At 42.7% G+C, this 27,078-nt stretch overlaps 1 protein-coding gene across 3 annotated transcripts in view; it reads left to right on the top strand.

The window, feature by feature from the left end:
- grid2 (glutamate receptor, ionotropic, delta 2) overlaps nucleotides 1–23,709 on the top strand; it is a 434,177-nt gene extending 410,468 nt beyond the window's left edge. For 2 of the 3 annotated variants that reach the window (XM_035639568.2, XM_035639565.2), the window contains exons 15-16: nucleotides 9,069–9,309; nucleotides 20,547–23,709. In XM_035639568.2, coding sequence (XP_035495461.1) covers nucleotides 9,069–9,309; nucleotides 20,547–21,005 — 700 coding nt within the window. In that variant the 3' untranslated portion in view covers nucleotides 21,006–23,709. Of the gene's footprint in view, nucleotides 1–9,068; nucleotides 9,310–17,675; nucleotides 17,948–20,546 lie in introns of all 3 variants that reach the window. The other variant, XM_035639566.2, reaches the window with a different exon arrangement.
- The last annotated feature ends 3,369 nt before the right edge of the window (nucleotides 23,710–27,078 follow it).

Here is a 27,078-nt window from a genome sequence, read left to right as displayed (position 1 = left end):
CTGATGTTACCGTTCATCAGTATGTTCTTTGATTACTGTGTCAGGGGCAATTAAAAGAAACTAGAATTTAGAAATTAAGCAAATGTCCTCAATAGCCAACCAGGTTGTGCGCACCGTGACTGCAAGATAGATCTTATCTGTGCAACTAAAATGAGGTAGTGACAATAACCCTTCTACAACTATGAAGGCCACTGGAAAGATTTCTGTGTACCACTTTTGGAACCGAAATGATTCCACTATAGAAGCAAACTCAAATATGCACCACCAGTGCTGAAATAATGTTTCTGTCTGAGATGACTCCAGCAGCCTGTGGTTGAATAAGCAGACTTTTCAGGCGTCTGGGTATTGATGTGTGGCTGTTGGTCAGTGTAATTCAGCCTCCGCTTCCATCAGCTTCTTTTAATTGAAATACAGGGGGAGAATAATCAGGCGCAGGTACCCTTCGCTGGCTGGGTCGATGATCCAGTGTCTCTGCTCCTCACCGAGACTCGGTCAATGCTCGGCTTGCAAAAGTGGTAAACTGATTCGGACAAGTAAAGAATGCGGCTGCAGCACAGGTCGGTCTGTGGTTGTTTTTTTGACTCTCATTTTTTATCACTAAGAGGCAGTTTTGGCATGTTCTCGGAGGCAGGTCACAAATGGCAAAACACAACATGATGTAATAATAATAATTATAGTCTAACCCTATACCCTTTTATTGATTCTCCCTCTTCTCCATAGGCAGGTCAAAAATAAAGTCCAGCAAATTTCAGCAAACTTCTGGTGCTTCAGCATCTTAGGACAGTGGGTTGTTTGCTGACATTTTCCAGTACATATCCCGCCAGCCCCCGAGTAAAATTTCCGGAAAAATGTCTGTGCGAGCCCATGTGAGAATACAGCAGGAATATTCACAGCGCGCGAGCGGGCGTGTTGATGACTGTAAACAAAAGCATTTCCCCCCCTTGCAGCGGACTTATCATCATGTTCTGCCTCCTGCATGCTTTACCCAGACGCCACCGAATGATCCTGGAATTTTCCTCTTTGTGTGAACACGTCTGACTCAGACCATCTCCTGCTGCGCTCGTAATACGTGAGAGGAAAACTAAATTTTCCGGAGATCATGTCTCTCACCCAGAAAACTGAATACATTGCTTAAGCTATAAACTTTTCCATTCACCCCATTTCCCTCTGAGGTGAAATACCAGCAGCCACACAAGGTTTCATCTCGAAGAACCTGAGACAGAATGTGTCTGTCTCACTGTACTTACTGTTTTAGTTCACATATAATCACAAAGAACATGGTCGTACAAGACATGCTCGTACTCGGACAGCAACATTTTGCGTGTCTGTGTCTGTGTGCGTCTGTGTAAATGGATTGTATTTATATAGCGCTTTTCTAGTCATATAGACCACTCAATGCGCTTTACAGGAGAGTCACATTCACCCATTCACAAACATTCAAACAGCTCTGCAATTCACCGCGCTTTTTTCTATCACATGCATAGACATGCCGGAAGAGCTGCCGGAGGCAATTGAAGGTTAAGTGTCTTGCCCAAGGACACATCGGCATTCAGACTGGCGGAAGCTGGGATCAAACGACTCCACCGCCTGAGCCACAACCGCCCTGTATGTGTGTGCGCGCGTGTGTGCGTGTGTGTATTTGACTTTTTTGAACATTAATCTCCATCATGTTTTCCAGTGACGTTAACACCAGTGCGGCAGACAGAGACCGCAGATGTTGCCAGCTTTATTCTAAGCTAGTAAATGTTGTTCTCATTTAAGGATCTGACAGCCAATGGTCCTCTCAGAGCAACAAAACTCATTTTAGCATAGCACTTCTGTCTGCCCCCCCCCCCTACCTCTCTACCCAGCTCCTCATTCCATTTGACGTTCTTTTGTTCACTCATCTCATGCATGGTATTTTCTCCTCCAGCACTCGGCTTCCTTCTTCCACCCAACTCTCTCACCTGTGCTCTCCTACCTGATTTTCTTGTCACACGTCCATCCAACGTGAGCACTGTCATATTTCTTTTTTGTTGCTCTCTTTTTGTTTTCTCAATCAATCTTCCATTTTCCTTCGTTCTACATCTTCCTCACGTCTCTGTGTCTATTGTGTCTACTCAAAATTGTGCTTGCGACAGAGGTGACAGGAGAACAATATTTGTACAAAAACAATGAAGGGCCATAACTTACACCTGGCACCAAACACAACACAAGTGTCTTGTCTAGTTTCAAACAGATTGCAGTTTTCATGTTCCCATCCGGCACCTTTGCTTTTTCGAAATATAAAACAAAACCGTATGTGGGCCCATAGGTGTGTTGCTTTTGAAATGAGGTGTGGCCATCATGTGCCTTGCGATCATGAGGAAGCCAAATGTGACTGCACTTTTGGCCAATAAAGACCTAGTCTGAAATCTGTGGTGGAGTATTTCCCTGTTAAAGTTATATGCTCCACAAGGTGGCAGCTCAACACGTGGACACTGTGCTCGTTACACACAGAGGATCTGCTTGTACACAGAGTAAAAACACGTTCTCTCTTGTTGTCCGTCAATTTCACTATTGAAACAGCAAGCCGCCAAGTTGCAAGCTCACCTGGATTTTTATGTTACGCCCAAAACACAAAAGATTCCGTACGGTTTTGAACAACGCACCCGGTGCTGGGACCTTTTTCCGCCATTTAACTTGCATTAGGTGATTCTTGCACTCCCTAAATCCACTTGCACCATGCACTTTCGACAATGTGCAAAGATGTTTAAAACAGAGCGCCAAGACTAGTTGCTACAGACATTGCGCTATCCCTCCTGTGTTAGTATGCTCTGAGACACTATGACTTTCTGTGCCTCAACACTTCTCATAGAAACAATTAAACGGTCTATTTAGCCTGCTCTGAAATTCACTGAACAGTTTTCATATTATACCCTATCCTCTAAGCTGCAGTAAAGCCTGCTACTGGGGAAAGAGCAGCACGGGACATAACCCGCATGTGTAGGGGCCATGTGGATGGCCCTGGGAGTGGCTGCAGAATCAACTCAATATATGGAGTGAAAGTGGCATTTAAGGAGGCAATAAGTGAGATTTGTATTGTTCCATAACCGATAGCAGCCTTGAGGAGGCTGATAGCCCAGTTAATCAATACCAATGACTCAATGATTAGTTTGCCAGCTGCTCGGATTACTGGCTTTCAAAAGCTCACTTTGAGTCTGTTTAAACAGTCACACCATCTATTTGAGTTAGAGAATCACTCCCCATACCCCAGCAGTGGTGCAGCAACACTGTGTGAAATCTCTTAACAGTCCCTTAACTCTCTCCAGTAGGGAAATCATTTACAACATTAGGGGCTGCTCATTAAAACTGTTACAGATAGGTGTTGCTGTCCAACGATGTCAAATGCAAACCTAAAAGCCAACTTTTTAATGTAATTCAAATTTAAACAGGAAATCCATTTTTCAGATAATTAAAATGATTCAAACTCCTAAGGGGTCATTCAAAACTCTGATTAAGTCAAACAGAAGAGGAAGCTGCATAGTGTCTCTAATATTAGTCTCTTTTTTATTACAGTGATTCCAGTGATTTAGCTTCAATGTGTAAATTATGTAAACAGTCATTAACACAAGACTTTCCTTTCTGCCCCATGTCCAAGTCAACTATGCTGTTCTTTGTTTCAGCTTGAATCAACTAATAATGTGTGATCATCCCACCATCAAGGCTGCTGCCGTAGAGTTGCCATAGCAACATCTAGTCCGTGCAGTAGCAGCCACTGCAGAGAAAATGGGGAGGCAGAGACAGAGTACACACACACTGTCTCACACACACACACACACAAACACACACACACACACACACACACTGTCACACACACACACACACACTCGCACTCGCACACACACACACACACACACACACACTCGCACGCGCACGCGCACACACACACACACACACACACACACACACACACACACACACACACACACACACACACACACACAGTGAGAGGCACACAGTAGCCCCCCCCCCCTACTAGCAACCCTTGCTCATTTGCTTTAACAGCCAGTGGGAGTGTTAAAGTCATTATAGAGCTCCCCAGTCAAAGTCAACGATCTTACAGCAAGGTGATAACTCATTACACACACACACAGTGTTAATGCATCTCACAGCACACCAGCTGTTTCATAGACACACTCGAAGACACACGTAGATGCACTCATGCAAACATGCGCAATAGCAAAACACTGGTACAAACAGAAACACACACTCACAAACACACACACACACGTAGCTACGTCACTCTAAAGGGCTGTAACAGACACACACTGTAGACACACTCTAATCAACCCTTGTTCTGAAATTTAATTCTAATAAAAACCCACTTTACTCCCCCTTGTGTATGCAGCTGAAACTGACACTGAAACCTTCACGTATTTTGTACATGATGACGTTGACAATGATGCATTTGATGAGACCAGTAACAAACAAAAAAATGTGCCCATTCGAAATGTGCCATTCTTACAAAAAACAGGTCTCAACAACCGTTCATGTAAAACACTTCATTTAAAACACTTCACAGTCAATGCTGGACTTACACCCGCGAAGTTTGAAGTCGATTAGATTAGTGGTTGTTGAGAAAATCGAAGGACAGACAGGATTTAGCAATCCCAGTATTATGTTTTGCAGACAAGACGCTTATGCCATGTGTATCCTCAGGAAAAGAAATACAGTGCAATAGATGCTATTTCCAGTGATTACATTGATCTATCTCCCCAGTACCTAAGGCCTCTTCGTGCTGACTGATGACCCCAGAAGGAAAAAACCTCCAACAGCCCTTGAAGGAAGGAAAAATAAATTAAGAAACACAACTGATTGCACAGTGTTTCAGTTCCATCTTCTACTTATTCAGACCGAAATTAAAGCAAAACAATGTTTATTGATAACTGTGCGGGGAAAAGCAAACTACTTTGGAGGAAATAAATTGGTTGTCAAATGTCTTCTCCTGTGCTTAATCAAGAACTCCATCACACTCTGTGTAATGTGGTGAATCTTTTCATGAACACATACAAGGCCATAACACATACATACACACGTGCACGGTTTAATTAGCTGCTCCAAGCTATGTCATTGTTGAATTGTAGTGCATTTTGAATGTGTGTGTGCAGGCCTTCATTGTTTGTGCCTGCGTTCTATCTGTGTCGATGTGTGTGCACAGGAAAATGTGTGTGTTTTGTCAAGGGAAGACACGTTTCTTTTTCCTCCGGTTAGACAGCAGCCGCCAAATTAGAGACCTAGACAGATGGCGTACTGTGGGAGACCTTTGACTCAACCCATGTTTTTGTCAGGCAGCTAACAGTAGCCTTTCATCCTGCCTGTCAGCCATGGGATAGAGATAAATGAAGCACAGTGTTGTAACTGCCTTCGTGTGTTTAAAAATGAGCATCACCCTGCTCATTTTTCCCCCCACAAAGGACAGGAGCTCCATGAGCAGACAAAGAAATCCTCTAGGCCAGCCAATAACTGATTTTATACACGGGGGTTAATAATTAGGAACACACTTGGGCTACATCCACACTAATTTGTGGTAGTTTTAAAAGGGTGGTTTGAAACGAAAGCTCCATCCGTATTAGAAGTAATCTCCATCCGTACCACCACGCCTTCAAAATGCAAATCACATCACCATTCACATGAACAGGTAATCTTTAAGCCTACATCCATATTACTACATTTTCATTAAGTGTTGTAAACCTGAAACGATATCCGTTCACACAAGAGCTTTAGCCCTGGACCAGATCTCCATCGCTGTCACATTTAAAAGAACCCTGCCGTGTGACATGTTGACCTCCCCCTCTTCACTTTTGGTTTGCACCATCTGTCCCAACTCTGGCACGGCTGAATGTTTTGATTTTCTGGTGAGAAAAAAAAAGAAAAACCATGAGAGCGAACGTCACATAATACTTGCCGGGATGGACATCTCTCTCCTCTCTCCTACTATCTACTATTACAGAGTTATGGGATGAATATGAGGGAATGTAAGGGGGTGTGTGTGTGTGTGTGTGTGTGTGTGTGTGTGTGTGTGTGTGTGTGTGTATGTGTGTGTGTGTGTGTGTGTGTGTGTGTGTGTGTGTGTGTGTGTGTGTGTGTGTGTGTGTGTGTGTGTGATTCAAGCCGCCTTTGCAGAACTCTGATTGGGCCAATTACACCAGAATGATAGATGGTGAGCTGCACAGACAGACAGGGTCGTAATATAAGGGAGAGAGAGAGGAAAAGCTCTTTGTCCTGAATCACAAATCTGCTCCGCTCTTTCCTCTCTGAAAGATATATATATCCGCATAATTTCTATGATGAAAGTCTTTTTTTTGAGTTTTGATCTGTTTGATCTACGATCAAGTTGGGGAGTACCCTTCTTAGTTAATGTGTTGTGGCTTCCTTTTGATTATCTTGAATCGGAAAAGGTTAGCCGTTAGTGAGCCTTTGCCTTGATATTTGAACATCACATGAGAACTTTGATCTTAAACCTTTATTATTATTATCTTAAATCATCAGGCATTTTCTATGAGACAATTCACAGTTACATTTTGGGGGCATCACTGTATGCATTAGTTTAGTTTTTCCCTTTTTCCCTTTTCACCGGTATTTGCTGTCCATAGTAATTGTGTACACAGATGTCAAAGTACATGAAACCACTGCTTATTTCCACTCCTCAAGTGCCGGACACAACCTGTGTGACATGAACATTTTGTTACAGACATCTCAGGAGCCGAGATGAGAGACGGCAACTCCAAAAGTATAGCGTGCCTCTGCTCTTGACAGACATGAAACGAAATCAACTCAGACACAAAGTTGGCTGAATTCCAAGCAAGGAATGATGAAATATCTTGAGAACACGTTGCCGGGCATCTTTGATAGGTGGGATCACTCATATTCCATCTCATTAGCCTGTGTGTAATCCGACTTTCTCTGAAGCTGCCTGTCAGAGGGCAGACTAGTTTATGTGTACGTGTGAGAAGCATCTGTTATCACAAGTGACAGACAAAAAGGTCAGTAGCCTCCTGTATGAAAGGCACAACGCTTCTCGAGGGAAAAAACTTCCATTTACAATTCATTATTCTCTGATTACTGTAAGGATGCCTTCTAAATTGTGATCAAGCACAGGCCCCGTTCAAAAACGTGCATATCAACAGTGCGCACTGCGTGTTACAGTGAAATCTTTTTTTCGTGCTATTGCTCCACCAGTGACCACCAACACGAATCAGTGGGTGCAAAGAGTGGTCAAAACACGAATCAGCGTCAGAGGCAGGTCCAAGTCCTCTTTTATGCCGAAAAGTCACACAAGATTTTTGAAAGGAAAAGGAGCGGAGCCCCACTGCACTACTGAAAGAAGAAGAGAGACAGATTCTGACTACCTCATATTCATGCCAGTGTAGGATCATAACCAGGGCATGTAACTGGACCAAAGCTGCCACTATACTATCACTTCTGAAAGCCATATACTGTAATGTCTAGAAATCAATCAGTGCCAATCAGATTGATTCAATTTGTTTGTTTCTTTGGAGCCAAATTGTGGATCATCAGCACAGAGTCTTATCTAATCTTGGCGATAATCTTCGTTGATCTGAGCCAAACAATCTCACAATCAAGCCAGACGCTGGTGGACATGAGCTCCTACTACAATAATTGTTTGTGGATTTTTTTTTTATTCCTCTCTTATTGTGTGCTCCTCTTCTCTTCCCACTTTTTAGTCTGTCCCATCATTTAACCCCTAACCCAACCACAAATGGCATTTTAACCATGTGGGACCCACAGGCCCACCAGCTCAGCAGAGCCGCGATAAGACAATGTCCCTAAATGAGAGTGACATGGTTATAGAGCAACGTGCTGAGCCTGTTTAGCTGATTTACATTGAAATTAACCGTGTTTTTTCTGGCTATTGTGGATGAAATTAATTATGTAAACTGTCTACGGGACTCATTTGCATTTCTTGATTGATTTCAGTCCATTTTGTGTATTCTGTTCGAGGAAAGGGGAAGCTGAGAGATGGGCACTGTCATTCATGCCGGCATGTTGTCATTGAAATTGCAGCAGGCGGTTGCCCCCAGGAAGTGCTGCACAATTGCAGACATCTGTCTCTGTGTACACATGTAACCTGTTCAAGTTTGCTCAGGAATGCATGTAATCCCGTTTTTAGCTTTGTACATTTCCGAAATGTCCATCTGCACTGCTGGTGTCAGCCAGTGTGAGGGGCTTGGTTTATCCCTTCATTATATGCATCTATAGTTTCAGTATGTATGTGGGGAGCTACAGTATAGTATATACACAACACAGTGCGTTCTCCAGTTTGCTTTTTTCTTCTTTGTCTTTGCTTCTCCCTGTGCTCCTCTCTCCTCCATGGCCTGTTAAATATCCAGCCGAACGGCAACAGAACCTCTGTACGCCTGCCTGTCCGTGTGTGTCTGAAGCTCTGCTCCAAAACAAAACGAAACACCCAGTCAAACAGTAAGCTGGAGGCAAGCAGAGGGACCCCGTCAACCTCTGAGCTCTATTCTCTCTGAAGCCATCAGTCGTGGGACTAAAGCTGGGCTGCATAATGACATTGTGGCAATGTACTTGCGATGTGCTGCAAAACATATTAATGTTAGACATAATGAGTGTGACGGCCCAGTATGGTTCTCGAGGCTCGGGGAGGATTTTTAAACTGGCACACACTGCCCTCAAATGGAGGAGAGGAGTTACAGCATTTGCGGTCGAAGCTGCAGTGTTGTCAGGTTTAGTGCCAATGACTTGCTCTAAATTATCATACCCAGAAACTATGCCCATTCTGGACAATGGTGTGTTGCTCGTCTGAATACTGCTGCTGACTTATTGATCATTCATGCCTGTCGGTCTTCTTATGCATTCCCACTTCTGTGTGTATTTGATGACCTCTCTCAATGTCCAGAAATCTGAAGTCACAACACCGTAGATTCAAAAAATGTCTGATTTCACATCGCGTATGCAATATTTTTTTTTACTGTTATGTGATATGTAGGCTCACATTTTGTAGCTTCTGTGTTCTTTGAGTGTGTTGTATACTTACATGCCTGTGTTTCTGCCATTTATCCTAGAATCTTGGAGCTGCAGCAGAACGGAGACATGGATATACTGAAACTTAAGTGGTGGCCCAAGGACAGCCCCTGTGACCTGTACAGCTCAGTCCAGACACGGCAGCATGGCAACGCCCTGGACATCCACAGCTTCGCCGGTGTTTTCTGTGTCCTGGCAGCCGGTGTAGTGCTCTCTTGCCTCATTGCAATGGTGGAAAGCTGGTGGTCGCGGAGGAAGGGATCCAGGGTCCCCTCCAAGGAGGTACGGGGTTGGATTGGGGGACTAAAAGGACAGATGATGGTACAGAGAGAGGTATAGTCCCCACAAGAGATCCTAACTCATCCGTCTGAAAGAAGAAGTGCAATAGGAAGAAAAGATAGATAAAGGGAAGAAAAAATAAAGTAAGATTGGACAGATGGTGATGGGATGGATGATGGGGTTTAGTTTTGGGCCTTGCTGAGGCACAGGGAGAAGGATGTAATACAGAGTCTAGACTTTGTGGCCATGGGCGCTAAGCTGTAAAAAAAAAAATACAGCAATTCCTCAAAGTCAGGCTGCATGTGGTATAGAAATATGAGCAGAGCCTTCCTTGTGAAAGAGTTGTGACAGTGTCAGCATCTGGATCCTTTAAAAACCTCCTCTGGTCATGCTGTCACTTCCCCCAAACTAAGTTTGCACAAAAAGCAACGCTATCCTGAAGGCACAGGCTGGAGTTTCTCTGCAAAAGGTTCTGCGTTTGCTCTCCACTGTTGAAGCCATTGATATTTTGCATAGCCTTGCACGTATAAAGCGTGTGTGCACAAAGGTTATTAAAGGAAGAGAGAGAAGAGTCAAACAGATTTATGTTTTCACAAGTTCTGAGAGGATTACATTAATTTCCCCTTCTCACCCGTAATCATGATCTAAATATGACTGCCAGCCTATGAAGCGCCTTGTCATGTTATCAATTCTAACTGTTTGCTTAATTAAAGTTACGATCAAATTATGAAAATGATTAAGCAAAGAGACATGCTCAGCCAAAATCAAATTGAATGTGAGCGTAAACTGAATTAAGCAGCCAATTTAACTTAATTCAATCGAAGAGGGGTTTTCGCTCATGTTTTGTTCCCTCTTCAGTCCTCATTAGTTCATCTTAAGTACTGCCAATTACACTGATGCCAAATAAGATGTCTAACGTTACATATGATGTAACCGTAGATGGCCTGGGTGATATATCCACAACACCCAAACCAACATAACACCGAGAAGAGGTTTAGTAATGCTCTATGTACCGAGAAGGAGTTGATGTAGCCGCGTGTTTACAAAGTTACAGTCTAGGCCATAAGTATGTGGACAGTTAATGAGCTTCAGCACATTCTGTTTTTACTAAAATAATGGATTCTACATCAAAGTGCAAAGATGTGGGTTTTTAACACATATAGTGCCCAAAGTTTAGGGGTTAAAAATTAACTGGACAGACACACATCAAATTATACAAAATCATAATTTTGATATAATTGGGAAAATCTTGTTGTTGACCCACATACATAAATTTTCATTGTACCAACAAAAACCCTACATCTGTGTACACCCTGACCAATCACAATCAGGTCTAAAATCTTGGTTTGGCTAACTCACTGTCACTCATTTGCATTTTGTTGTCTAAAACCAGTGAGTATTCCCTCGTTTGGCCCTGTAATGTATTTAGGAACCTGCTGATGCTGAAGACCTGCACAATCTCACATCTCCTTTCTATGTTTTATTAATGCTGTTTAGATTGAATTTAAAACAAGCCAAATGTGTCAGTGTCTACACTAGGGTTCACAACCACTTATCTTTCTGAAAAGCTAATGTTTTGGAGAAAAGTGGACCCTGGCAAAGTTAAAAGCCGCATACATAAACAGCCTTGGGGATGGCCTGAATGCTGCAGTGTGCCTCGACCAAGGCAAACTGACTCACAGTATTAAACAAGCGCTCTCTCCGAAACAGTGGCAACACTCCACCTCGTAAATTAGCAGCAGAGCCCTTTGAAATATCCAATCAGCCTATGTGTGGTTGATCACCTCAGCGGGGGTATATCATTCGAGGCAATCACTGTGACTCTGGAAACATGTTATCCTGCCTGCAAACCCCGCTGTCTGCTGACGTGCTACCTTTGTTTGCTCCACCATAGACAGGAAATGGATCATCTCCTAATGAAAGCATGTCGAGTTGCTATTCTATTAGTGCACGGAATTTAGAGAAGCTCAGGACCCGTTCCCCATAAAACAGTGATAGCATCGGTGCAACCTATCGATGAAAGGAGCTATTTTATCCACAAATGACAAGGATTTGAACCAGATTTCCATTCAAGCTCTAACCCCAACCCACCTCATTACATCCCATGCTTGCCAATACACAGAGGGAGAAAGTGAAATGTAAAGGACCTAAATCAAAACTGTGGAAATGCAACTAAGTCTGTTATGCGTAACATGCCACTGATGAACGGAAATAAATTCAATTATGTTTGAAATAATTTTTTTCACTTTTGGATGAGAGTTAATCATTAACGTGATGAAAGCAAATTAGGCTTAGAGAGGCACAGATTACTTTTAGCACAACATGTTCTTGCCTTGAGGCTTTTTCCTTTTTGAGGAAGATATTTGATAAAGTCAGGTTGAGGTTGACTTGTGATTAATGACTAGGTTTCCTGACCTATCATACAGCTTTCTGTCCATAGCAATAAACGTCTTCAATCAGAGAAGATGTGTTGTTCGATTAGATAATGTTGCATTTGCGATATTTTTTTACCTGGTTACCAAAATGGACTTTAATTTGGAGGTGGGGTGGGTGGTGGCCATGACATTAACTGGCACTGTCAAGGCGACTGTCTCTGCCTGTCTGCCAGGAAAAAGTAAGAAAGTCCCGTGTCGTCTCCTTAATGGTGTCGTGCTTATATGAAGTTCACCCGTAGACTACATTTGACAAAAATAGGAGAATGGATATTGTGACTGTAGAAAGGATGATTTAATGTCAGATCAGGTTACTTTTCATGATGTAAGACCGATAACACCAATCTCCTCTGCAAAGTAATTCAAATGAAGATTTCCACATGAAAACTTGAATGAAATATTGGCTCCAGATGATTAAATGAGCAGCTCCTTGTCAAGCACTGGTCCATCATCACAGATTATTGCATCACTACATCACCACAATTTCTAGCGTTCGGAGGAAGATACGTACTTTTATTCATAAGAAGTCGTTTTACTCTGTTGTCAGATAACTACGTGACTTGAGCAGTGGCATCCCTGAAATTGGTGTTTTTTTTCAGGCAAATAGTTGGTTTGAATTATTTGCCTCATCAGCTGTGATCACTGTAGTGTGCACGGGCTTGTTCGTCAACCGTCTTGTAGGCTTCACACAGCTGTGCTTACTGTAGTCCGAGTCTTGCAACTGATCAACAGTGGCAAGTGATTTGTTATATTTATCACACGTCCTTTGGGCTATTTCTTCATTGATCTCTTCTGTTGTTTAATTTTACTCGCACTACAAGCACATCCATCTTTTCTCTTGAGGGACTGAATCAGTTAAAGACGAGGCGAGTCCTGATGCCGGGAGAGGGTTAGTGCAATTCTTTGAATATACAAGCGGGAGCTATAAACTCTCGTGCAGACTCCTCCCACCTCAGTCATTTCGCCATGTGCAAGTTCCCCATGCCTCTGGCATGATGTGCCATTAAACTGACGACACGCTGCAATGAGAATAGAGCAACCTTTTTCCGCAGCAGGTTGACTGCAGCCTGTTTGAGCTCAGTTTGGCTTCTCCTGTATTGTTATTGTTTTGGTAAGTCGAGTGAAATGTATTAGTTGCATGTTCACCCTGCATGCCAATGCTCGTCACGTAGAGATCCTATCGCAGGTGCCTGAAACAGAAATATCTCCTGGTTGATTCAAAATTGCCCAATGTTATTGTTTATCAGAGATTTTTTTTTGTTTCCAGCACACGCACACAAACACAGACACACAAAGCACATCCCTCCCCTGCCTCCAGCTTTAATCTGTCATTCAGACCAGTGGTTTTGTCCACCACTGAGCAGCCACAAAGACCCCCGACCTTGAGCTGAATCTAAAGTCATGTTAAGCACAGTGTGGTACAGCTGCAACACGCCTGCCCCCCCACTATCTTCATTAGACACTAAGAGCAGCCAGTGGAATCATCCCCTCGGTGTGAGCACGAGTGGAGTCGCAATGGTGAATAGGAGGGACAGCAGGGATTTAATCGCTAATAGTCTTTGATTCTCTTTGTAGATCTTGTTCAAGGTTTTTGCGTATTAAGGCACCAGGCAGCCGTACCAGGAGATGTAAGAAAATGACCCCGGAGGTCATCTGGGCAAGCAGCTGGTTACAACCAAAAGTTATCTTTGCACAGGAGGACGTTGGGTGAAGTCAAATAAAGAGACACAAAGTCCTCAATTCAAACCAATGTATAACTCTTCCGCAACCTTAACTGCGTCTTTCTTCTCGTAACCATAACGGCACTCATTCGAACCCAAACCACAATTTTTCTCCAAATCCAACAAAGTAGTTTTCATGCCTAAACCTCACCCAACCATGAACGTTCCATAACCTTAACTGCGTGTTTATTATCATTAACATGACAATATGCCTACTGATGGTGATACTGTCAAGTGACCCATATGGTTATTTAATGGGCTACTTTAATGGGCAAGGAAAATCACTATTATTGATTTAGAAACCACATTGGGATGCTCTTCATGTATAAATTACATTTTTGTGATCTCACATTTAATATTTAAGACACTTCTTCTGTGATGGAGATGAAATATACCAAGAGTCCAGAGTCTCAGTGATGGAAACTACTATGGCTAGTTAGCTTAGTTATTTTTTTTTAATCATTATCTTTTTTTTCACATAGAGGTGGGAGGAAGAACAAAGCGTTTCGGATAGCAGTGGGAGCAAAGCAACAGCACCAATGCTTCCATGGTGAAAATGAAGTTGGCTCAGTCAGCCGTGATTGTTTTGTGTTTTGTATCCTTCACCCTGTTGAAGCATTGGTCTATTGATTGCCATTTGTTTGGCTCAAGGGTTGCTCAGAGTAACCACTGAACCTAAAGAGCTCAGCATCCGTCAAGCCAAGTGCTGGTCGAATCATCGAACAGCTTGTGAAACCCCCTGTGTCCACTCGTGTCCGACCTCTTGTCACTTGCTCAAACCAACAATTCAACAAACACGCAGCCTTTAACTCTGCAACTGGCGGGTGTGTGTGAGAACGCAAATGTTGCTCCGGACTTTTTCCAGAAAGACTTTCTGCCAGCCCTCTAGTAAGATTTCTGGAAAATGTCTGAGTGAGCACATGTGAGACGACAGCAGGAAAATCGGTGGAAGATTCACGGCGGCGAGGGAGTGGGCGCTCTACCCAGGCACCAGCCCGCGTCTGAATGTTCCCGCGATTTGCCTGCTGTTGTGAAAGCATCTGACCCAGACAATATCCAGCTGCGTGAAAATGTGTGATGTGTGAAAACTGCTTATGACTGCATCTTTTTCACGCTAGTTTATTTCCATTCGACTGACAGGACATTTGTGTGTAAAGACCATGGAACTTAAAAATAGAATCCACCTCATCGATCACATTTAAATTTTGCTGAGATATTATTTAATATTTATCCTTAAATAAGTCATGCCATGTGCAATAGTACAAATACTATACTCCATCTCAATTCACCATCTGCCATCTGCTGCAAAGATAGTTGCTGAGAACAGAGCAGCGGAGAGTAGAGCTGGGTCCACTGCAGCTTGTCCAGACTCAGTGGATGAAGGAAGACAAACTTAATTCAACTTCAAAGCAGCTAATAAGATAATTGCATATGTTGCATTTTATCGACTGGGGAAAACTCTGTAACTCTCCATGCAATTTGGCCATAGTCATGAGCAATTTAGTAAGTCGAGTGTGTTTAATGTCATCTAACTCCAAAGTTAGTAAAGTGAGGCAAACCTTAAAGCTTGTAATTAATTCCACCGGACAATTTGCTCTCTATCAGTTTAAATGAAGAAATCAATAGCCTCTGTCCTGCTGTCACAGTGAATGTTAACGCCACTTGAGACCATCGCACTGGGCCAAGAACATGCAGCCCCCTGTGCAACTCTGAAATTCAGAAAGCCTGGTGACCCACTCTTTATGCATGTGCCTAGAAAACTTGGCTCAGTAAAACACATTGGCAAAGGGAATATGAATTAGGATTGCACACTTGGCATGAGGACTTCCAGTGCCCCAATCCTATACAGTATCATGGTTTTCCACCTGGTTTTCTCCAACAATACTGAATACATTATGTGTTATGTGAATGTCATTTGTCAGACGAAACATCTGGGTGTTCGTGGATATTACTTGAATAATTTTGTTACAAACATTTAGACAAACTTACTCTCTGAGTTCCAGTTTTGTCACTGGGAGAAGTTGGGTTTCAACTCTCACAGATCTGCAGATCGTGCACAAAACCACAGTCCTGATCATTCCTAGGCATTTAGAATCAGAAAATCGAAAGACACATCCTCATTTTTCTTCCTTGACGACAAACAGGTTCACCAATATGGCCTTTCTTGCAGTAACACACACACACACACACACCTTCTCACATGCATGCATATGCATCATCATTTAGCTCGCCTCCCTCCGTCATGTCAGCCTTGTGTGACAAAATGCTCCAACTTTGTGTCAGAGATCCATATCATGAGACTCATCAATGCAAAGATGTTTATGTGTTCAGTTTGTTTTAAAAATTCTTCATAAGCCTCGGTGGTTTTCTGTTCATGTGGGTCCCTTCTCTCGTCAGCAGCAATCAAGGATCTGGTTATCTTTCCCACAATGACAGATATTTAACTTAAGAGGGATGTGATTCACTTAAAATTAGTAAATATAAACATAAATTGAGACTGTGTTCATCCATGTGGGAACACCCCCCCCCCCCCAACTTGCCACATACACACTTTCTGCATACATGAAAACCCCCAATCCACTTTTCAATCTCAAACTCAACTAAGCTGTTTGTGTCTGTTTGTCATACATACTAAAATGTGCATAATTACATACTGTGCATATTGTCTTTACATACTTTCATACCTCCCGCTGTAATGCGTTAACTGCTTTTGATTCTGGGCAGTCGATGTTTGTGTTTGTGCCGTGGTTCTGTGTTGTGTGTCTGAAATGGCTGACATTGTGATCTATTAGCCTGCTTCTCCATGTAAACAGTTTGCTTATGAGAATTTCTGCCCGGCTTAAACATTCACAAATACAAATACATACACCTCTACAGAGCTGACAAATGAGGATCATCAATCGCAAGAAACGACTGAGCACATTTAACAAAGATGTGCACACAAAATAAAAGAGGATGGTGTAATGATCTACCTGCAAGTCATCCCTGCCCATTTTGGGACTTTTGACCGTGCACTTTACTGTCACACAGTATGAATTATTGCCACAATTGCACCGTGTTTCAATTCCTTTTAACACATAATGATGCATCTTATAAATATACAAATATTTTCTTATTTCAAAAGCAAGTGAACTTACTTTTGGGTTGGGTGTGCGATGTCTGAGTATGTTTGTGATGACAGTTCTGTATATATGATGAAAAACGGATCAAGTTGCTCTTAACACTGTTCTGAGTTTGACATCTTGATTCGTTTGACGAGCTATTTCCCAGATCGTCAGAGCGTCTGAGGCCCATTTCATTCATAACAGGGCAGCTGTATTGCTTTAGCCTTGTTGACCAATATATGTTCCTCCAGAGGTTTTGTATGAAAGAGTTCTGTCAATTGGCATCTCCACAAATTCCAAACTGAGATCAACTCTTTTGCTTTGAATAGTCAAAATAGAAAATAATGATCATTGTCAAGACTCTTCCATAACGGTTATATCTGTTGGTTTTGAACATGTCTGATATTTCATATAATCCTTGCAGATTTAGCACGAGAAGGGCAGGCACTTCCCTGTGTATCAGCTTCTTTGATACACCTAAAACGGCTGACCTCTCATTTCAGAATGTTTAGGAATGGCAAGTGCCGGCCTCCTCGTTCTAACTCTACATAATGATCTGTGTCCCTGTGGCTCAGAGCTCTCATATTCTGTCTCATGTTTTGTTTTTGTAGATAAGTACACTGTGTTGAGGGGTGTAGCGGGCGAGGGGGAGACAGAGGGAGAGAGGGGGAGAGAGAGCAATTCAAAATGCCATTTAAACATCTCCCCTTTCCAGGTATATAATGACTGTGTGAACGTCTCTCTGAGGACACAACACAGAACGACCTGCGTAACTGTGTGTGCTTGACTGACTGCCATGTCTTTCTTCTCGCTCACCCCCCTCACCCGTCTGTCTCTCCAATCCACCTCTCTCTTTCCTCCGCCTCACCATCCTCCCATCTGCCTGATCTTGTCTGTTACTCATCCCTTCTCTGTGTCCGCCTACGGCGTTTAATTTTGTTTTTCCTGTCGGCCTGTGTGTCAACTTGGCTCGTTTTAATTTCCCCACTAACATTCACACAAACACTCAAACACATTTATATGAATTACTGCACATCCCAATTTCATCGCCCTCTCTCCCTTTCTGTCCTTTCGCTCACACACACACACACACACACACACTCTCACACCAGACACAGGCAGATGGCCCATCTGCCAGACAAGCTGCTGATCCCTGCCCTCACGGCCCCAACGAGCACCCTCTTGCCCTGGGCGGTCAAAGCCAGAATCAGGCGGCGAACACCACCAACACCACTGCCCCCACCGCCACCCATTACCAGCCCCCAGCATGCTGCGACATTCCCTGTGCCCTTATCGTGCAGCACTCCTACGAACCCACCAACCCCTCCGAGCTCGCGCCCAAAATGAGAATGACCACCTTCACCACCTCACCTCCCACCCCAAGGTTATACATACAATAGAAGATAAGACTAGTTCATTGGTTAGTAGTGCTTGTGGACAGATGCTATTTGCAATGTCAGTATATAAAAAAATGATGATGGAATTAGAGAGAGGACGCACAATCAGGGAGCAGGGTTCATACGTTGGAACAGCAAAGCGCTCTTCTTTCAAAAACATTAATCTCCCCGGCAAGTTGCCAGTACACTCTGTGTGCAGTGATGCCTTTTTACCATTGGAGGGAGCTGTCTCTCCATCTAGAGGCACATGGTGGATCCTCTTTGACCAGACTGAGTCAAAGTTACATGCTCTGTATAGTTATATATGCAGGTAAAATCCTGCAGTGAAGTATTTATTAGATAGTGTTTATTTTTCATATAGCAAATTAAGCCAAAAACCAATGTACGGTGTAAACTTGACTTCGTTCTCGGATATAATGCCTTCACAATACAAAGTTATCCAGAGACGTCTATTTAAATACATTTCAGGCATCGAGATCTATCATGTTATTATGTCTGTCACTGTGCTACACAGTGACATAAATGCAGCCAGGTCCTTCCACCACTCCACTAAAAAAAATCTCCCAGTCTTCCTTCCCTCAGTCCCTTTCAGTCACGCCTCATAGTTACCCACTGATCTGCTTTCACAGGCCGCAGACTGACCATTTGTGATTCACTCTTCTCTTTTACTTTCCGTCATTTCCTTTGATACCAACTGAACCCCTTCGATACCCGCTCCTTCAAACATTTAGTGTGTGTGTGATCTTGTCACGACAGACACTAGTGCCCCCTCGTCCTCTCCTTACTCCCACTGTTCCCAACCTTAGATGGCAACCGAAGGGGGGCACCACTGTTGGTCCCCTCTGTCCATGAGCTACACACAGTAGGGCCAGAGCCCCCTCGAGAATCCCCAGGCCCGAAGAACACGGTCAGTGAATCTACTTTCAGCCACAACAATGTGACTCCTTTGCTCACAAAACCCTGTTTGCCTTGATCCCGGACAGTATCACCATGAAGAAACACAAGAATGAGACACCACCCACCCCCCACCTGTGAGATCCCTCGGATCTTTCCCTTCCTCCGATAAACATAGAGAAGCACATTGCCTCATTTGTTGACAATGCAAAAAAAAAGTACAAGTTGTGTAAAAACTCTCTCCAGCATCATCTAACACTGTTCACCTGAGTCCTCTCCCTCTATATCCTCACCTCATTCATTGCAAACTGAGCTCCCCTGCACTACTGCCCCCCCTCACCCAGTGAAAGCATGAAACAACTCTCACTTAGTGTAACCATCTTTAAGACAGACTAGTCAAATTCCTATGTGTATATATAGTCATACAATGTATGCATTGTTATTTGTAAGTTTCATTTACCTTATACTCTAAGTCACTTTAAAGCTTAAGTTAATGTTTGTGCTACTGTCTATAGATGATCCTGTTAAGATTGTTAAAGTTTGTTTGATTGAACTGATGAAAGAACCTGAGATCCTTAATAGTCGCAGATATGTATGTGGCCTGAAAAAAAAGAATTCACTTGAAAATGAGATGTTAATCTCAATGTGAATTATTCTTTTGGCATGATGGCCAGATTGCATTACAGGTGACAAGAAGCAGGGACCAATACGTTAGATGAGTGAGGCATTGTTGAACATTTGGACTATAAGTTGTATTTGTAGTGTAATATTAGATCATGTATAACATGTGCTCCACAGTAGACCTAGCGCCCTGGAATAGCAGAGCACACAACATGATGGCAGTGTGTGTGTTTTCTGTGTGTATTCCAGATTATCTGCACTCCCTTTTAAGACCTTGTAGAAGTGTGTTTATGTTTCTCTTTTTCAATATCCTGACCGCAGCTCAGATTGTGCTTCTCTATCCTTCCCTCCATCTTTACCCTCCTCTCCTTTTCGCTTCCTGTCAAATCCACGCCTCCCTTCCATTAAACATTTATTTATTTATTGCTTTTATTTTGTTTCCCCCTTCACCTTCTCTCTCACATCTAACTTCTGCACTTGCTTCAACTTGAATCTCTTCTTTTTTCTGTGGTTTGGCCACATGGATACCTTTTCTTTCCCCCATAATATCATCGCCTGCGTGGTCAAACACCCTTCCCTTGCTTTCACTATTATTCCTTACTATCCATTTATACTGGTTGGATGGATGACATCTTTACCGCTTGGATACGAATACACCCCATCCTCGACCACTTTCTCTTTTTCAAAACATATCCTCTCTGCACATACTCTGCTGTTTCACTCACCATTCTCTCCATTCCCTCACTCCTCCCTTCGCACTACCCGTATTCCTTTTCTTTTACCTCCTTTGTCTCCGTTCCTTCCTTTATCTAACTTCTCTAAATTCATCCCTCCAATCTTCCTTCTCAACATCATACTCCTCCAACTTTCTTAACCCTCGTTCTCTCCTATTGTTCCCTTCTCTTTCCCTTACTTAAACACTGTTCCTGGATCTTGCTCTTATTCCATCCCTCCTCTTCCTTTCCAATATCTTACTCCCCACCTCGTATCCTTTCCAATTCCCTTCCTTTCCCTCTTCCCTTCTATCATTTACCATCACTGCTTCTTTCCTGCCCCCCCCTCCACCTGCAGGACGATAAGGAAATCGACTTGGAGCACCTACACCGGCGGGTTAACAGCTTGTGCACCGAGGATGAGAGCCCCCACAAGCAGTTCTCCACCTCTTCCGTCGATTTAACACCCCTCGACATGGATGCGCTTCCTGCTGCGCGCCAGGCCCTCGAACAGATCAGTGACTTCCGCAACACCCACATCACGACCACCACCTTCATCCCTGAGCAGATCCAGACCCTCAGCCGCAGCCTCTCTGCTAAAGCCGCCGCTGGATTTTCCGCTGGTTTCGGTAGCGGTGGCGGTGGGGGCGTTCTCCAGGACCACCGGACTGGGGTGGGCCCTTTCAGGCAGAGGGCCCCCAACGGTGGCTTCTTCCGCAGCCCCATTAAAACAATGTCCTCCATCCCCTACCAGCCCACAGGTCCAGGACCCAACTTTGGATATGGCAATGATCCAGACAGGGGCACCTCCATATGAGGAGTTGCCAAGGATGTGGTCGGTTCAGGAGAAGGAGGAAGAGAAAGAGAAAGAGCATGAGGAGGAGGAGGCGGCGGCGAAGAGGCTAGAGTCAGTCATGGGGTGGTAGAACAAATACATTATGGCTAAGCGTAAAAGACAGAAGATAGGGATCTGTGTACATAGGAAATCTCTCTGTTTTATACAATGTGTGGAGAAGACGAAGGAGGTGGAGGTCTTTTGGGGCATTCCTTATCCTCCTGCGAACCATGCTGGTGAGGTGCAAGAATGGAAGCTGGAGAGTGATCTTTGCTTTATCGTTGTTGTTCTTGTGATTGTTTGGGGGATTATTTGGGGGGATATCTGTGAAAGGGGATCTTTTTTAAAAAATTGTTTCAGTTCTATGACATGAGGCCTGCCTCATGTAAGGGAGATTTGCTGATATGACCTGACTCCTATTACCTTCTAAACCCCAACTCGGAGGGTTTCATTTATACGACTCCAACCACAGGAAATACTTCTATGTTCTCGTGAGCTCCGGGGCTGCCATTGGTGGATGACTGGTGTCTGTAGCCAAGAAGCAACAACAACTAATAAGCAATTTTGGGGCAGATACTTTATGTCGGTATATATAACCCATAGTTCCTTGTGTAGCCCTGGGCATGCACACAGCGGCCCCACTCCCACCCTTGCAGTTTTGAAAAGGTCCCATCTCAGTGAATATCAGAAGATTCCACCAGGTTTTCTCTGCCTTTTCACTATGTGGGATTCAATACTCAGTTTTCTCTCGTCTTCTCTGGTGTCGATTCGCCAATACCTCGGGTTCTAAATGTGTAAGCATCTCCAAGATGGTGTCAACACAGTGGCCTGACTAGACCTAAGACTTCACAGCTGAACACACGCTGACCCAGTGATGATGCATCACTCTGAAAAACTGTTGAAATGCCATGACAGTGCAACAGTACGACACTGTAGAATCACCAGTTTGGTGCATCAAGCTTAAACTTCTTCTGCCATTTTGGTGCATCAGCCTGAAACTTTCACCGTTTTGATGCACATTAAAGACTCTTTGTCAATTCCACTGCACTGTACCAGTGCCCACAGACCTGTAAGTGATTGTATGTAGATCTGACCTTTTCTTTTTCTCACCCGTATTGTGCTCTCTGCTTTTCAAGTCAAGGTGAGACTTGACTAATCAGACGCCCAGAGGGATGATACAAAAAACAACCTAAAGAGAAAAAAAACCAACATAAAAATACAAGCTGAAAGACTTCAAAAAGCGTATGCTTATTATATGTCTTTTATTGAATTTTGTTTTTGAAAAAAAAAAAGATTTTAATGCGTGGAATGTGTTTTGGTCAGGAAGTACAAAAAAAATAACATTGTTCTGAGCTGTCTGCTTGTTTTTTTTTTTCCTCAGCAAACTTTGAAAAACTGCTAAATGAGTGATGTAGTCTCTGGTTTTTGCATAACTGTCATTCAAACATTTACATTTGATTTCAATTTTTTTTTTGCTTAATTTCAGTGCTGCCATGACCTTGGTGTTTTAAAGGTAAAAGCTAATTATGTAAGGTCATGTCATGTTAAAGTTCATTGATCACGTATCAGGTTCAAGTGGTGAAACAGAGTTGATCTTGTGATGAGGAGAAGCCATTAATACAGCATCTTCAGTACAGGCCTTATATGTCAACTAGCTAGTTGTACCCTCCAAAACCCAATTTATCACCATGTACATTTAATAGCAGCAAATCAGTGGTCGTGTTTTAGGGGTTATGGGAATGTCACGAAGAGTCAATGGCCATCTGAACCCATTGGCGGCCTTTTATGAGATGAGTTCAAAAGATACTTCTATTTCATATCTGTAATCTTAAGGGTACTGTTTATATAACTTGTTGTTTTTTTTAAAGTGCCAATTTATTGAAATGAGACCATTAAGGTGCATTTTGGGGGTGGGAAAGGGGAACGGTACATTAAGATCATTAAAAGGGTTTTATGTGGATTGGGGTGATAAAATGGAACCAAACCTTTTTTTCACTAACACTGTATTAATAATTGATAATGTTAGTTGTTTAGAACAAGTTTTCAGTTTGTTATCTTTAAGAACTAAAACCGCAAAATGTTGTGCATAGAGAACTCAGTCACGCCACGGTGTTTTGAAGCATTCTTAGGCATCCATTTCTTATATTAGGCTACAGTATGGCTATTGAATGACAAATAGGACACAGGCATTTAAAAAAAAGTTTTATTTAGTTTAATGAAAGAGACATTATAAAATGTATATTTTACATGTTGATGCTATTTTTGTTTAACAAAAAGAAAAGAGTATATCATGATGAGCTTTAGTCTTGAGTTCAGCAGTCACGTTACTGCATTTGGATTTCCCTTGTCCTGCCCATGGTCAACATACAACACAAACTCTTTACGTTTCTCATGTCACCCTGAGTCCATTTTATCATTTGCTGGCAAAATAACAAAAAGTGGCAAGATGATTAAAAAGACCGCATGCACAAACTTGCTGTTGCGCTACCTGTTAGCATTTTTTATTTCATACATAGAACTACAGGATTTCATTGATAATTTTCAAACTTTACGATGTACAGTATTTAATATAGGCCTATTTTGTTGTATGTGTTGCATATTATTCAAAAACTGAACAAACTGGGGCCTCTGTTACAAGTGGCAAAGCTTTCTGTGTATAATTTGTCTAATAAACAGGTTTTCTACAGTGGGATCGTATTTGTTGTCTTTGCCAAAAAAAAAAAAAAAGATGGCACATAAATAAATGATTATTTATCAGACAATGGCGGATAATTGCCGCTATACATGATTTTAATTATTTGTGATGTTAGGTGCTCCCCTCTCACATTGAAGTTCTCTGTCATATCACTCCAAACATCTGCACATTTAAATAAAGAGGCACCTCACTGATGGCCGATTCTCATAAAACATCACACTAGAAAGACTGCCACTTCCTGTTTGTTGTGGAGCAGCTGCACGATAATCAAAAATTACTTTACCAGCACACGTTATTGCCAAAGTTCCTTCACTACACAGTTTCCCTTTTCGTGGGTACGACTCATTTTTATTCTTTTCTGCGAGTGATTTCAAGTTCTGCACATATCACATCTTTGCTGTTAAGTTGCCTGTTTGTATGAAGACAAAGCAAGGTGTTTCTGTCTTTTTCTCACTCTTCCCTTTTCTTTTATTATCATCCATTTGTCAACGTTTATCATAACACAACAGAGGACGACTGATGCATGAAGTCAAAGAAGAAATGATCGGTCGGCAAAATTTGGGTTTGGACCATTTAAATTTCAATCAGCCAATTGGTCCAAAACAGGCAAAATTCATTGAGGCAGATAGGACATATGCATGAAAATGTATTTTACCCTTATATTACTTGAAGCTGTATATTATTTTTATTATTATTATTGATGATGATGATGATGATATTAACACTAACAAGAAACCTTACATATGAGGAGAAAGTTCGAGTTAAAGTTAAGCAAGTTAAACTAATTTGGTTAAAATTGGTACGTTGGTATCATGTGAAATGTTTCTGTGTGATGTGCCGAATAGAATTTAAGGTCAAGCATGAGCTGATCTTTTGTGTCTTTCACTCCAAACAGGCGATCACTTCAAAGGCCTGCATGCTGCTGTTAACAGTTGGAGAGACGCGCTGCCGAGGACGACTGCTGTCAAGTTCAATGGAGCACTACATTGTAGTGGCTTTTTGTAACCAGGTGGAGGCGCTGTTTAGCCCCCCGCGGGTTGCAGAGACTTCCCAGTCTCTCTCTGCCACAGTTTATACGTTATGACAAGATGAATTGCAGCCAGTCACTTGCCAAATTTGCTAAAGATAAATGGATTTTTTTTTTCTCTCTTCAGATGTTTATGGAGCTTTGAATACCACTGGACCGAAAAGGGAGCTACAACAAACCAGATGTCAAGCTACACATGTTCTTCTACAAGTCAGAGGAAATATCCCAGTCATAGTTTTGATGCAGTCTTAACCATTATCATGATTTCCCCCGTATGTAGAATAATTATATGCCTATATACATTTTTTTGTCACCTTTTGGTGTAGTGAATGTTCACTTCAATTATAATGTGCTGAATCTTTCTGGGCGTAAAGCAGTGGGTTTGGGGGCATAGACATATAAACAGTTTCTTGTTGGAAGGCAACAATATAGGTAAGAGGTCTGACAAAGTTTCACTAATTTTTCGAAGCAAAATTTGATAAATGAAATTGTCGTATAAGATGCATCAACATGTAAATATGTCAAAGCAATAAAACATAGAACTTTACATTTAAATGTAAAAGGTTGGTCTTCAAAGTTATTAAAGTCAAAAAATAAATACGTATTACTTTTATTTCCCTCTTACACAGTAGTTACTTGAGAAAATCTCCATTCCATTTACCATGAATTGCACGTTGCAGGTGTTATTGTGACAAACTGGTAAAGTTTGGCAACAATAAAGATTCTCGGTGAATATTCAATACTTATAGGACTACTTCATCAAAAAGCAGCATCCGATCTGGATTAAGTTAAGTTAGGAATGGATATGGTAAAAGTTTTGAAAATGCCCGTCGTGCTCCCCTCACTCCAGTCTCGTGCTCGTCGCGCCTCGCGGTCTCCCGGGAGATGGGAATGAGAAGCGGCAGCACGCAGACTCCTCTCCGCGCATCGGAATGGGAGCCCCCATCCCACCACCATCGAGAAGCCCCCCCCCCCCCCCCCCAAGGCGTGACCAATGGAACATAGAGTCTCCATTGTGGCTACGACACTTTAATAATCGCCAGATACAATATCCAACCTGTCGGTAGCTTCAGGAGCCCTGGCCGGCACGTTGGATGGGGGCTTGTAGGTGGAAAGAGGGGGCGAACGCTCGGCGCCAGACCTCTAGCCCGCAAGAGGTCCCCTGGATGAATACATGAATAAAAAATAGAAAAGACTGATGTCTGGTCATCTCTGAAATTATGGGATTTCTTCCCATAAATTGTGTTTATTATTGTCCCCCCCCAACACACATTTCCAGCACCTCTTTAGTTTTAGATTATGGACCGAGACCTATATGTTTTACCATTCTTAATATATTGCCCCAGTTTACGTCAATGGTGTGATGTTTAATTGACAGGGTCGTGGCCTGCAGCTTACAATGTGGTTTTCGGCCATATAATGAAGTGTACAAAGGGCTTGGACGGGGCGAAGATAGTCACAGATACTGGCTTGCCTCAACCCCCCCCCCCCCCCCTTGATCATTGTGCCTCATACATTGGGCTACTGTATGTAGCTATATCCTCATTATCCTAAGTCGAGCGTGGCAATTAGGCTAAATAGCCAATTTCCACCCAGCAATTAGTCCATTGTTCATTTGCCAGGTTATAGGCCTAAAGTTTGCATCTCAGTAAGCATGGCTGCTTTGATCAGTAGACTGCAGGTGGTTTCCTCGGTTGCTATAATTTGTCCAAAGTTTATTTTGTTCCCGTCTGTGAGGCAGTTTGCCTACAATCTGCCCAGTCAGCGTCAGCTCTTCAAGCAGAATTTCTGATGATGAAATGAAAAGTGATCTTCAGAACTAAGATCAGCTGTTTTGTCAAAGATTTAGAGAGAATTTGTCCATCCGATGTTTACTTGTCCCATTCAGTGTGTGTGGAGATATTTTGCACTGACCCCAAAGACAATCATTTGCAAGAACTCGTGATGATACCGTGTTTGGCATTTTTGACTATATGTATAGGATGATGTCTGATATGTATTTGTAGACAGGAGGTGTGCGCAGGCGCCACATGCTCCTCCTGGCTACAGCTCGTGACGGTACACGGACACAGTGTTGAGCGCGCCGGACCCCTGCTCATGTTTCCGATCCCTGTGAAGCCCTTTCTACCGGCAGGGCGTTCCGAGAGCCGGATCAAAAGGGTTCAGACCCGCCACAAAGGAAAAATGGAAACTGGAGATGATCTTCGAATGGATGAATTGACAATGTGTGCGCGAGTCTCAGTTTTTTTTTTAGATTGAGTTTTGGTCAAACTCTACTTTAGCCCAAAGTTGTTTTTTTGTTTTTTTTCTGCCAACTGATTCCGTCTTCTCGC

Source organism: Scophthalmus maximus, chromosome 19 (assembly GCF_022379125.1).
Source record: "Scophthalmus maximus strain ysfricsl-2021 chromosome 19, ASM2237912v1, whole genome shotgun sequence".
Lineage (NCBI taxonomy): Eukaryota > Metazoa > Chordata > Actinopteri > Pleuronectiformes > Scophthalmidae > Scophthalmus > Scophthalmus maximus.
This window is presented reverse-complemented; position numbering and strand designations above follow the sequence as displayed.